The 14063-nt window shown below is 44.9% G+C and overlaps 1 protein-coding gene across 1 annotated transcript in view; it reads right to left on the bottom strand.

Moving 5' to 3' along the window:
• LOC139392191 (exostosin-1b-like) overlaps positions 1–12407 on the bottom strand; it is a 101462-nt gene extending 89055 nt beyond the window's left edge. The window contains exon 1 of the mRNA XM_071139977.1: positions 10594–12407. Coding sequence (XP_070996078.1) covers positions 10594–11537 — 944 coding nt within the window. The 5' untranslated portion in view covers positions 11538–12407. The remainder of the gene's footprint in view (positions 1–10593) is intronic.
• Between the last annotated feature and the right edge of the window lie 1656 nt (positions 12408–14063).

Here is a 14063-nt window from a genome sequence, read left to right as displayed (position 1 = left end):
GGAACTCAAACGTTAGCTTTTTTACATGGCACATATTGCACATTTACTTCTCCAACACTTTGTTTTTGCATTATTTAAACCAAATTGAACATGTTTCATTATTTATTTGAGGCTAAATTGATTTTTATTTATGTATTATATTAAGTTAAAATAAGTGTTCATTCGGTATTGTTGTAATTGTCATTATTACAAATAAATAAAATTTTTATTTTCTATAAATCGGCCGATTAATCGGTATCAGCTTTTTTTTGGTCCTCCAATAATCGGTATCGGCGTTGAAAAAAAATCATAAATCGGTCGACCTCTAAATGATAGAGTAACTTTGATTACCAATGACATTGTTGTGAACTACGAAACAGGCTGTTCATAAATTCCCAGCATTATCATGTTCCTCCATTAATTCAGCACATTTCAGCAGTAGGCCTAGGCTACCTCGACACAGAGCGCACCCGGAGAAGGCTACAGCGTTGTCGGATCGTACAAACTTTGTATCGGCAGTCAAACAAAAGTCAAATGACCAAAGTTGCTAAGCTTACTAGATAACCAACAAATGACAGAATCTCCAAGTTGGCAAAATTGAGTTGATACTACAGATAGCAGACCAGCTCATGAATAACAGGAAAATGGAGAGTCAATTGTTTAAATATCAAGGCATCTTAACGTGGACCATCTGTTTAAAAAAATATATATCCATAGCCACTCTCATACCATTTGTTGATAACACATTCTCTACCGAAGCTCTCATATGGGCAGCAAAAGGAAACAGCGAAGAGAAGCAGGTGAAATGAGGTATTTTGACATGCATAGGTGAGACGTGCTTTGATAATGCCACATATGGATCACAGAATAAAATTAGGAGTCAGGATTTTGGGTTTCAGTGAGATTGGGGTAACAGGAATAGATAAAGCCAATAGATAAATAAAACACTTGATTTAAGGCTACATTATTGCATGCTACATTGTTCTGATCGGTGATAGCTAAATTTGTTTGCTCATCGATCACTTATCCATCCCGAGATCAATTAACTAATAGACTGAGATAGAGATTCCGTGAAACAAAATCACATTGATTGACTATCAGACAAGTCACAGGCTTTGGGTCTGAAGTAGGACAGTTTACTACGTGAGTGAAGCGCAAAATCCACTTGCGCAACATGCTAGCAAAATGTTCTGATCAGCTAATATGAGCAAACTAGAATAGAGACTGTCATTTAGCATTCACTTCAAATTTAGCTAACATTTTCCCAGCCTAATTGTTACCAAACATCCAAACGGAGATTCAGTGACAACAACAATCGGACATTTATTTATCTCGACGAGTCCTCCACGCTCGCCTCAGAGCAGCGCTATCCCAATGAAAATTATGCTGAAATTAGAATCTAGGTAATTGCTTACAATTAGTACAATGATTGCATTTTACTTTGCATTACATACACCTTGATACATATCAGTTAAAACACAACCATTAGGTCAAGAGCCAGACCAACATGATACAAACACGTCTACAGACGTCATAAAGACGTCAGTGAAAACTCAATTGAGACAGACAAACAAACACGCACCTAAGCGTGATCGTATTTGAAACTCAAAACACACCCATGAACATAGAAAGCAAGTGGGAGGGGTGGCAAACATGCATGAACAACTTTGGGATTTGATTCAAACGGTATGAAAAGAAGCGAGACACTGACTCGGGGGAATAAAACACTGTGTGAAAGGCGGGAGGTTAGTCACAGTTTTGCTACCAGTCTAAAAGGGCATAAAGATGCACTGCTGCATTAAAAAGGATCACTAATCCCCCCCAGATAAAAACGAGCAGCTTCGTCAAAACCTTGAAACCCGAATTAAAAGACTTGTTAAATTCCGGTGTCACTGTGCCTATGGCTCTACAACGTCGCGTCCCCCGACCTCCCTCCTGCTCTCACCTTGAGAGAACGTGGAGTCTAGCAAGCAAAAGCGTCAAGACAAACAAGAAAGCAGAAGCTCTGGAAACAAAGTGCTGCCGTGTCACAACTTCCTGTGGAAATAAACATTCAAACCTTGGGAATAACACCTGCCGAGCAGCTAACCGGAGTAAGACGCGCAAGTGCCGGATTCCCAGGACAGGCCTCGAGTCGCTTTGATCCCGAAGATGCGGTTAACTAAAACACTGCAAACCAGGATACAGTTTCAAAATACTGTACAAGCAACCATTACCGTCGGCATCAGTTTACCAGACAAGGTAAAAAATCTGTCGTTCTGCCCCTGAACAAGGCAGTTAAACCCACTGTTCCCCGGTAGGCCGTCATTGTAAATAAGAATTTGTTCTTAACTGGACTTGCCTAGTTAAATAAAAAAGGGGGGGGGGGGAAATGACAGATGAAAAACCACAATCCCTAGGTCACAAAACACAGAGTTTAAAATGTTGGGAAACTGTCCTCTCTCAGGCTGTGGGGCCACCTCTGAGTCACTCAACAGAAATGCAACCTCAAATGACTTTCACAAAGAATCCTAATGGAAGAAATGCCTTCATTACCTTCCCATGAAGGCATTTGGCTTACTTCTGCGTTTGCACTAATTGGTAAACGGCCAGGCAGATTCCATATGTATAGCGGATTAAGTTTGCAGAGCTTAAAATGATTTTAAAAAGAAAACGCCCGTTTTGAATCCCCTTAACTGAAAAGGAGGCCATGTATGAACTCGTGAATAAACAGAGAAACAAACTGCAAAGTACAACAAAAATCTGCCCTGATAATTATTTTGTCTAAATAGTCTCCCCATCCATGCTTGGCATACAGTCTCCTCCATAAGACCAGGTGCCGCCCACTACATACACCACCCCCTTAGTGTTGGGTTGGCTGGTGATCCGTGAAGTGTCATGAGATTCCACCAAATGAGAGGGGGGGGGGGGGGGGGGGGGGGGTTGCTGGAGTGTCTGAGCAGCCATTGTTGCCGGCATCCAGGGTTCAAAAAGGGGGAAAAAAAGTCATGAGAGAGCAGCCTCAAGTAATGATTGGCTAAGAGGAGAGATCTAGGGGGGAGGGACGTGGGACTGGACTTTCGGTGCTCAGAGCCTTGAGGAGAGGTTTGGAATGAGGGGGGGGGGGACAGAGCAGCCATATGGGGGGCTGTCGTCGTCAACAAGGCACAGGCGGTGGCTAATGAACCAGAGCAAACTTTCACACAACAGGGCCCCTTCTAGGCGCCCAGGGCAGCAGAGCCTTCACACCCACAAAGGGGAAGTCATACTAACCCATAAAGTACAAGCTAGGAGGACAAGCCAGACGACCCTCTACCACCACTTCAGCAAAACACTGATGGCCAGGCTCCTACTTTCTACCAAACATGTCAACATTCTTCAGGAACATAATGCTTTTTTATTTTTTTTTAAAGGCACCCCCCTTTCACAAATTACTATTTGAATATGAATACAGTGGAGAGAGGCGTTTGTTTTCACTCTCGTGGTGGTGAAAAGGGTCAGTGTATTGAGGCCAGACGGTGACGTAAACTATCTGCCGTTCTATTGAAGTACTGACACGAGGTGGTGTTACATTTCTCCTGGGGCCATCAAATGTGCCTTTCCTGCTGTAAAACTACCCCCTGGTGCTGTAACGCCCTGAGGGAGGACAGTCAGGGAGCAAAAAACTAGTTACCCTAGGCCTCAGTTCCTGGCCAGTGTCCTGAACAGAAGTAGGTCATGGTTATTGCCCGCACGCTGACGAGATGGGGTCGGTCATGGGTTTCAAAAGCCGGGTGGGTCACAGAGAGTCATTTCGGGAAGAGCGACGAATCCCTGAGATGACCACCCCCCTCACCCACAGCCCACCTCACTCACAGCACCAATTGAGTCCATGTAGGCTAACAAGCATGCAACCACAGCCTATTCACACTGACCGTAAAGCGTGTGCCAACTGGGCTAGTTTGAGCAGCCTAACAGTAGGTGATCCCCAGAAGACAATAAAACAACATTAGATTACAGGAAGTGCTTTATGGAATATAATTTCCAGTGACCCACATGCTTCTCAGCCAGGGATTCATCGGTTGTAGAGGGATTCTTAAAGAAGGCTAAATCTAATTCCAAGTAATTACAGTCAACGAATACCCAGAGAAATACAAACACAAGTGGGCTGTCGTTCAGAATGTAGACCATGAAAGCTACACAAACAGAACAGTCAGAGGTGCTGAAAGAGTATAGAAGAAAATATTACCCCAGAAGAATGAGAATTGGGGCCTCCCGGGTGGCGCAGTGGTCTAGGGCACTGCATCGCAGCGCTAGCTGAGCCACCAGAAACCCTGGGTTCGAGACCAGGCTCTGTCGCAGCCGGCCGTGACCGGGAGGTCCATGGGGCGACTGCCTAGCGTCGCCCAGGTTAGGGAGGCCGGTAGGGATATCCTTGTCTCATTGCGCACTAGCGACTCCTGTGGCGGGCCAGGCGCAGTGCGCGCTAACCAGGTCGCTAGGTGTACGCGCGCTGCCGGCCCTGCGCTTCCGCCAACACATTGGTGCGGCTGGCTTCCGGGTTGGATGCGCGCTGTGTTAAGAAGCAGTGCGGGGTTGTGTTTCGGAGGACGCATGGCATTCGACCTTCGTCTCTCCTGAGCCCGTACGGGAGTTGTAGCGATGAGACAAGATAGTAACTACTAACAATTGGATACCACAAAATTGGGGAGAAAAGGGGTAAAATTCAAAATTTAAATAAAAAAAGGAGGAGAGTAATAGTAGAGAATATGAGATGCTGTGAATGGTTCTATCCCTGCCACGGCATATCCGTGCCACATAGTAGAGAAAGACGAGATGAACAAGCTTTCATGCACTAAACGAGACAGATGTCAGAACTCAAAAATCATTTGGCTTCCAGTCTATAGCCTGAGCTATAAAAATATATATTTTTTTAAAGTTTTTTTTAACTATTTAAAAAATATTATATATTTAAAAAATATTATATATTTAAAAAATTTATATATATATATATATATATATATATATATATATATATATATATATATATAAATAAATAAATCTACATATATTTAAATCTACGTACAAAAAAAATTGGGGCCTCACTCATCTGTCTCAGTCATCATTTTTTTTAAAACATGGAACCAGCCAGCTTACCTGTCTCACTCAATTTACAGCCAAATCAGATGTTTGGCTTGATTTCTTAGTATCCTTTAAAAACTGAGTGGATAGCCTGTTAACTTACCCCAAGCTGACAAGGTACAAATCTGTCATTCTGACACTAAAAAGGGAGTTAACCCACTGTTCCTAGGCCATCATTTAAAATGTTGTTGTTCTTAACTGACTTGCATAGTTAAATAAAAAGTAAAATAAAATAATAATACCTGCCTAACTCATCGCTTTAGTGGATGGAGGGAGTAGGGGGGGAAGAGATGATTTTACCACTGTATCCCTCCCACTTATTAATTCATGCCTCCCAAGCATTCCCTGACAGTCTAGGAACAAAAAGACTTTCGTTTCCCACCTTGTAATTTTGTACTTTCAATTACTGCTGCGTGATTTGCCTCCGGTTTTGGAGAAACGGTGGGCTCTTAAATGGAGGAAATGATCCACGGGGGGCAGCCCCGGCACTCCCCTAATGCCCAGATCGATTTTCATTCGGAGTGAAACACTCCCGATTGATCAATCCCTCCCAGCCACTAGCCAAGCGGAGGTGGCTGGACTGGGACTGAGCCAGTAAAGCCCAGCTTGGTCGGACTTTCGTCCCACCTGGTCTCTCAGCTGCCGCGGGCCAAGAGCCACGTCGTCATGGTAATCCCTGTGGTGACTGTGGGCCGCCAAGGCACAGACAGAGTTCACAACCCATCCTCGCTCCGCACACACCACAGAGGTGTGCAGACACACAAAACGCAGATGCAAAGCAGACCGACATATCAGCATGATCAGGAGCAACCCCCACAGAGTTGGGGCCGACGATCATAGAGTACAAAGCCTCGACAACTGAGATTCTGATTGCGAGGGAACCATAAACATGTCGAGGAGAAATTGGATGAATAGATTGACAGATGAGATCAAAAATGTCCACGCCGGTGTAGGCTAGACTACATCTTCCATGGAAATAATCAAACAGCGCTAATTAGGGGAAACTAGCATTCCCCGCTAATTTCCTGCTGGTCATTAGCATATTTTGGTGTGATCATGGCCCAGTGCTTTATTTAAGTGAGAGGAGGACGATGAAATATTCATGATGTATTAATCTGACAAGAGTAAGCAAACAACGGCGAACCGGGGAGCATGACCCCCCCCCCCCCCGAGTATCAGGCCGTGGCATGCAGCAAATGACATGTTCTGTGTTAACCTCGAGTGCCACATCCACTCTACTATCATGCCAAGATGTGTCCAGAGAATAACTGCCATCGACGTGTGAAAATGGTATTCATAATGCTATTTTAAACATGATAAGACGGGGATGCCGTCCTTGCTTGGCCAGGTTTGCTAATTCATCTCTGGCACCGTGTCAACAAAATGCCACGCTCTGCGTCATAAAGGAGGAAATGGAAATATGGCAGCAAGCCACCGCCACCCCAAATCACATCAGTGTTTCCATTTCATTCTGATCGCACAGAATGAACGAGAGAGAGAGAGAGAGAGAGAGAGCAACGCAGCATGGCCAGCCCCCTCCTCTTCAAGAGGATTTACTCAAGTGGGAACATTCCTGCTGATGACGCAGTTGCGAAAATGAAAATGCACCATCCCTCCGACCCATCCCTCGGCCTGATATTGCAGCCTTGGGGGGGCTTCATACAGGAAAGAACACAGACACATAAAATACACACGTACATTGGGTAACTCTTAGACGTGCAGTGCACACTCAAAAACACTCTGGCTCTCATAAAAACACCCCCCTTCAACGGAGTGGAGGAGTCCCCGGAGTGACCTTGAGATGTGGCGGCCTGCTAGTGAAGTGGCTAAAGTACAAAGTCAATACCGGCCGACCAAACTGGTTAACTATTAAATGGGGGATCATGATCTAGCCGTCTGCTGGGAAAGTTGTAAGGAGGAAGAAACAAGTAATACGCAGCAAAACTCAAGAGAGGAGGCATGTTGGAAAGTTGGGACAGATTTCACAGTTTATGATAGAGTACTCTGATACAGGCTGTAATGTAACTAGCAGCACAGACACGGAGTACACCCAACATTAGGAACACCTTCCTAATACAGAGTTGCTCCCCCTCCGTTTGCCCTCAGATCAGCCTCAATTCGCCGGGGCATGGACTCCACAAGGCGTTGAAAGCGTTCCACAGGGACGCTGGCCCATGTTGGCTCCACTGCTTCCCACAGTTGTGTCAAGTTGGCTGGGTGTCATTTGGGGTGGTGGACCATTGGTGAGACACACAGGAAACGGTTGATTGTTACAGTTCTTGACACAAACTGGTGTGGCTGGCACATACTACTCTGTAGCGGTGCGTGGGTGACAATCTACCGGGGAAGCCAAGCCAATAGAAAAACCATATTACAACCTGTTGTGATAATTTCGTTTTTTGCTCTACAACCCATTCGTTCAGACACCACTGTGAGACACCATAATGACGTGACCCCCCCCCCCCCCCAAAAAAAGAAGACAGTCACAGTGGCGGAATAAATTCAACTACACGCACGTTTGTTTCATCACAAAACCAGAGAACATCTGTCTGGGGAAGTCCACAAGCAAATATTGCATGTAACAGTTCCATGACCTGCAGCATGGTCAAGCAAGTCCATGTTTGTCCGTTTACTAAAACTACTGATTTAGAACCACAGAGAGTTACCACAAGTCAGCACAAAGACAACAGGAGCACCCACTCTGATATTCCAGCACCATTTCAACTTAAAACATCAAATCAACAAGGCAATTTTCTTAGTTTAATACACTGAAAACAATGTAGTCATGTGGCTGTCCATGGTACTGATTTGTGTCCGTCTGTGTGCAAGTTTTTAAAAAGTTTACCCACCCTACTTGTAGACTAGTTGAACACCAATGCTATCCTCCTCTCTTTCATGATGGCAAAACAGTCTATGGCTCTGTCATACAGTACACTTGGTTTTCATTGGCTACCTAGCTAAAATGTTTGCTAGCCTAACTTCCTCACATGGGCAACAATGAACCAGCTAAGATGGCTAGCTAGTTAATGTAGGCTTACATCTAGGCTACATATTGAACTTCAATCTGCCCAGGCCAGTGGCACAATATATGCATTTATGGTAAGTTCAGAATCAATCATAATCATTGGCCTGTACAGAGAATTAAGTCAAAACCACACGTCCAAATTCACATCTCCATCCGTGGCTTGGGCAAGGGCCAATTTAGCAAGCCAGCTACTGCAGGATATCAACAAAATGGGTACCAGAAAACAGACACATTTGTCTGACAATGATGTTTTGCTTAGGATGTTGTTTGATTGGTGTGAAGCCAAATCCAAAACTGGTCTCCCTTTCGGGGTGTTTTGCTGCACCAGGACAACCCACTGTTGACCTCAGCTCAAATTATTTATTATTATTTTTTTATATCAAGGTAGGCCAGATGCTTTCTGGCATTAATCAACTGCTACAGCTCTTTCATTCCAGACAGCATCAGATACATGGGCTACACATACTGAGACAGAGGTTCTGTTTCCACTCACTCTGATGATTTCTCCGGTGAGTTTCAGCCACTTGCGAATTGACCGAAAAATTCTGAAAAAACAGACTAAAGAGAAAAATAATTTTTACTTGTCATCCATGAAGACACGCCAATGCTACTACCATACCCCATTCAAAAGGCACTGAAAATGATCATCTTACCCATTCACCTTCTGAATGGCACACTAAGACAATCCATGTCTCAATTGTCAAGGCTTAAAAATCCTTCAACAGTGTCCGGGGCTACCAGGCACTGCCTGTGTGTGAACGTGTGTTTTAAAAGCCTTCCCATATCTGCTGCTCCTGCCACATTCCTCTTAGAGGCTGAAAGGTCAGAGGTCAAGAGTGGAAAAAGGTTGAGATGAGGCACCACGTTGACAGTTCCATCGTTTTACAGCTCTATGGACAGAGAATATCTAAAAAAAAAAAAAAAATAAAAAAACACACCACTGATGTGAGAGACACTGGCTGTGAACACAGCCCATAGAGTACGCACCAGTCCAAGCCGTGTCAGTGCTAACCTGAGCAGTCGAGAGAAAATTACCTGGAATTTAGATCATGGATGACATTTCTACAGGTGACACAAGCCAAAAGCATCACTCTGGGAGAAGAGCAGATTGCAAGGGCAGATAAAGGGGAGAAAGATGACAAAATGGACCAGCACTTACGTGTGGGGATGTTGTTAAAGCATATTTGCAATTGGCGGTGTGTCATAGGGCAGCATGTACTCATTCCAGTGAGTTTCCGTTCATGAAAAGTTCAGTTTTAGTTAGATTTCCCTTTGACCAAACTAGGCCTATAGATATAGAATGCGTCCCAACTGGCACCCTATTCCCTGCATTACTTTAGGCCCTGGTCAAGACAAAGTAGTGCACTATATAGGGAATAGGGTGCCATTTGGGACGTAGGGCTAGTTATGGCCCTCAACAAGTGTCTGGATATATTTAGTCTTCAATGTAGTACGGTTTTATCCAATCTCTGACTTCCCTGAACTTTTAAACAGTAACATCATTGGCCTAAAGTATGAGGGGGGGGGGGGGGGGGGGGGGGGGGGGCCTAAACGCAGCCTAAAACACAGCCTAAACGCAGCCTAAAACAAACCCGCGTCACTCAGAGAAATAAACTTGGCAATGCGCTTACGATTAGTGTAAACTTCCATGACAAAGTTTCCTGTCATGGTTACAATGGGATACGTGTCCTTTGGGTGATTTGACTTAAACTGGCATCATTGCGACCCAACATGAGATGTGGTCTCCACGATCAGTGAGAATACGCAAAGCACAACCCTAGCCTACTATCAAAGTAATATGGCCATGACGATGAAAATGATTTGGGATGCAGGTCAGGCCTACCCAGGCCAGGCCTTATTACATTAACAGCAATACACAACAAAATTCCAACTGATTTGGCTAATAAGTCTAGGCCTAATAAATATTGTGCTTATTCATTATACATGGAAGTTTATAGCAGTGTGATGCAAGGTCACACACACTCCCACAGTGCACATTGCTTTATTCTGTTAAAGTATACTGCAAATAAAACGCTTCAGTACATATCCTCGTTTGGCTACGATATCAGTGAAGTGGGTTCAATTCCTGTGTACGAGGGGGCGGTGTCCGGGGTGATTTAGGCAGACCCGGGAAAGGTAATTGACAGGCTGGCTGGAGACCTTTTTTTTGTTCACGCTTGAAAGGGAGAGAGGTTAGGGGGGTAGGCCAGGAAGGGAATCATAAACCATTTCAGTCCCTGAGAATGGCAGTCAATGGCTTTGTGTGCCAATAAAATGAGTTCACTATCTGCTCACAAAACACACACCATACCGCACGCCATGGAGACCCTAAAGGATGCAGGCAAGGGTGCCCAGTTTTGGAATGGTAAAGGACACCCATTGTAAACTCTGTTATGGAGACCAGCGGTGGTCACTGTTCATGTACACAGTGGTAATATGACCAAAACCACACTTATAAATGTGTTTTAATCCGTCAACACATTACTTACTTGTCATATTCTGCGTTGTCCTTTTCACAGCGTGCGTCCTTGTGTTTCTGCCAATCCTTGCCGTGTTTGCAGGTGGTGAGGAGCACCACGTCCTCCTGGTTATGGACATGATATAAGGCATTCCTCGTGTCTGACCCTATCCCTGTAAGGTATCGCTTCCCCTTAAACACGAGCATGTATTTCCTGAAAGGTGGGATGGAGTTGTACTTTAGGTACCCCCTGTCCCCTCCGGTCCTAGGGTGCTCCTTGGAGAACAGCGGGATGGACACGTCAAAGTTGGGCCTGAAGATCTCGGTACTGATGCTGGCCTTGGCCAACATTGCCTGGCCTATATCGAAACCTAGGTCTTCCGTGTAGTCCGGCCATGTCCCAGAGTACAAGTTAAATATGAGGTGGTTTCTGCCGTTGTTCCAGAGATGAAGGTTCTGGACCTTGGTTTTGAGATTGTGCACGTACTGCGGAGACAGCGAGTCCCGGTCCAGGGTGTCCAAGCTCAGGATGAATAGACAAGCTTGACCCGGGTCAGTGGTGTAGAACCTGGATCCCTCAACAATCGACAAAATATTCTGGTAACTTTCGGAGATTTTCTCCCCTTTCTGCTGGGGGTAGACATACACTTTGAAATCGTTCCTTTTGCATGCTGAGAAATCAAAGCACGAATCCATGCGACATCTTTTGCCTTTGTACACACTTGTGTTAACGTCCCTCTTTTGCCTTGGCGATATGTGAATGTTGTATTCCTCGGTGTCCGGTTGATCCCAGAGTAGGAATTGTTGTAAAGGGTCCGAGAAGTGTGGCCACGGCTGGTCGGGGCGATATCCATTATGGCTACGGTCATGCCGGTTCCTGCCCGAAGATGGAAGTTGTACACCTCCAAAGTAGAACAGTAGAACTAGACATGTACCGGCAGAGAGCAGGATTAAATATCGTTTTTTGGCCTGCATGTGTCCTACGAATAGGGGCAAGTTGTTTACAAATAAATTCGAAGTGGCCAGAAGTTAGGCTCTCACCACTTCCAACTGCACCCCTCTGCCATCTTCCAGCCCGCAAAGATTTCAAACTCGTGTCTTCCCACTTCTTCGTATTCCGTGCCCCAATCCAGCGATTGATCCAGAGCATGTGGGCGATTTTAAATGCGTTTTCTCCCCCTTCTAGCTAGTTTTACCATTTCACTCCCTCGACCAAGTAAAAACAAATCAGATATCCTACGCTCTCTGCCCCTCTCGCTCCCTCCCTCATACAGCCAAGCTGTATTCAAATGCTAAACTGCGCCCGGTTAGAGGTGCCCGAAGCCTTTTTATTAGCTCTTTACCCTGCGAGAGTAGCGGCAGGGGTTCGTGAGGTTCCCTGCCTTGGCCAACACAGAAAAGGTATCCCACGTCTGAGATGTAAAAGTCGTTAACACGCCGGCTGGGATTTAAAGCCGTCGGTGTGGCGGGTTTAGATCCAGAGGTCTCCGAGTAGAATTCGTCTTGTTCCTCGCGCTTTCTAAAGCGATATTTCACTCCATGGTTCCATAAACGAACGAGTAAAGCGTAGTAGAACAAGAGCGGTTCATCAGTGCAAATGTAGCCTCACAAATCCCTGCATTTCTCTTATGTTTTAATCTCCCGACAGACCTCATACACGCAACAAAAAAAATTATCTCATCGGAGAATAGGGCCTGATATAAACGAAGAAACGGACGCAACGATCTCAGACAGTACTTACAGTTACAATGTGACTTCGCAAATGCATTGAAATTGTTACCGATATGGGATTCCTTGATCCTAGTGTCCAATTACCAAACACTCAATTGTTCCGATTCTTACTCTGTAATGTTCCAATCCCGACACGATGGAAGCAGATTTGACGTCCCATCAGTGTGTATACGCTTTTCTCATTGGTCTATCCTTGGGACCGGAAAAGGCAGTGCTTCGAATGCACCCATTCACAACTGGAGCGCTCTCGCCGAAGAATTTAAAGCGCGAGTAAAAATATCGAAAACTATCGAATACTTTGCGCAATATATATATATATATATTGTTTTTCCATATTATATTGCAAGTAATTATTATAAACTGTCACCACTGTCTTGAAATAACTAGTTTGATGTTATTTCCTGTAGTAGAGGTTGACGCTGTGGCCAAGACCCAGTGTTGCTTTAGTGTGCAAACAAAATTACGGTAACCAAACGTGAGTGCCCTACGGTAACGTTTACACAGCACAAATTGATAGTTCAGGAGTGAGTGAAAGTGTAGGCCTATAGGTTGATCAGACATAATACATCTAAAGATTTTCACAAACATATACAAAATAATTTCTTTAAAACTATAAATGTGCAGAGCCGAAAAAGATAGTCTCACACAAACCAAAGTGCCCTGACTAATGACAAAGATTAATAGCTCCAAATCGCTCTTGAGGAGGCACACCATGCCTCATAATCTACACAGCTGCCATTTTGTGGAACAACACTCAGGCTGGGTGAAGGGGCCATCCTCGTTTTTTTATGGCTAATTAGTTTAGGAAGAAGGGGGGTGGTAATTAAACATGACCAATGAGAGGGACCGGCTGGGAGCTGGGCCAGAATCCTGGGGGTTAGCCAGCCTCAGTTTTACCCTTTTCATACTGCGGTGCCGAGTCCGACCTGAACCATACCGTGCTGGCAAAAAATGTTTTTTGCACATTCGCCTGATTCACAATATTGTGCCAACCTGAACCATACTGTACTGGCTCAGATATTTCCTCTTCTCATGGTCTTTTCCAGCTTGGTTCCATAAATTCTGGATGTGTGGAACCTGTACCCAGGCCAGTTCAATACAGCTCAGCTTAGTTCGGCTCGGCTCAGTAGTGTAAATAGGGTATTAGTGTGCCGTTGAGACAAAGTCTCCTTTAGGCCCCCAACACCAGCCACCTTTAGGGCCATAGGGACCCCTTCATTTACTTTTGAAAGTAATTGTGGCCCTCGTGCTATTCATGGCAATCACTTGCTGGCAATTACATTTAATTTAATCACCAATTAATTGCTCTTAGAATTTATAACTAATTTGACCCACTTTTCCTACATGGTGTTACATGAGATTTTTTATTTTATTGAATCCTTATTTAACTAGGCAAGTCAGTTAAAAACAGATTATTATTTACAAAGACAGGCTACACCGGCCAAACCCGGACGAGGCTGGGCCAATTGTGCGCCGCCCTATGGGACTCCCAATCACGGCCGGTTGTGATACAGCCTGGAATCGAACAAGGATGTCTGAAGTGACACCTCTAGCACGGAGATGCAGTGCCTTAGACCCCTGCGTCACTCGGGAGCCCCACTCGGGAGCTAAACGAACCAACTCCAGACAGGGCACCTCTGGTTGGTTGAGAACAGCTGGATTACCTGAAGGATTGCTATGGTTCCCCTGGTATACAGATGAGCTGTTTGTGAAGCAGCACTTCCTCCCCGCATCGGCAGGCGACTGTGATAAAGGCCACGGTAAATTAGG

This window comes from Oncorhynchus clarkii, chromosome 32 (assembly GCF_045791955.1).
Source record: "Oncorhynchus clarkii lewisi isolate Uvic-CL-2024 chromosome 32, UVic_Ocla_1.0, whole genome shotgun sequence".
NCBI lineage: Eukaryota > Metazoa > Chordata > Actinopteri > Salmoniformes > Salmonidae > Oncorhynchus > Oncorhynchus clarkii.
This window is presented reverse-complemented; position numbering and strand designations above follow the sequence as displayed.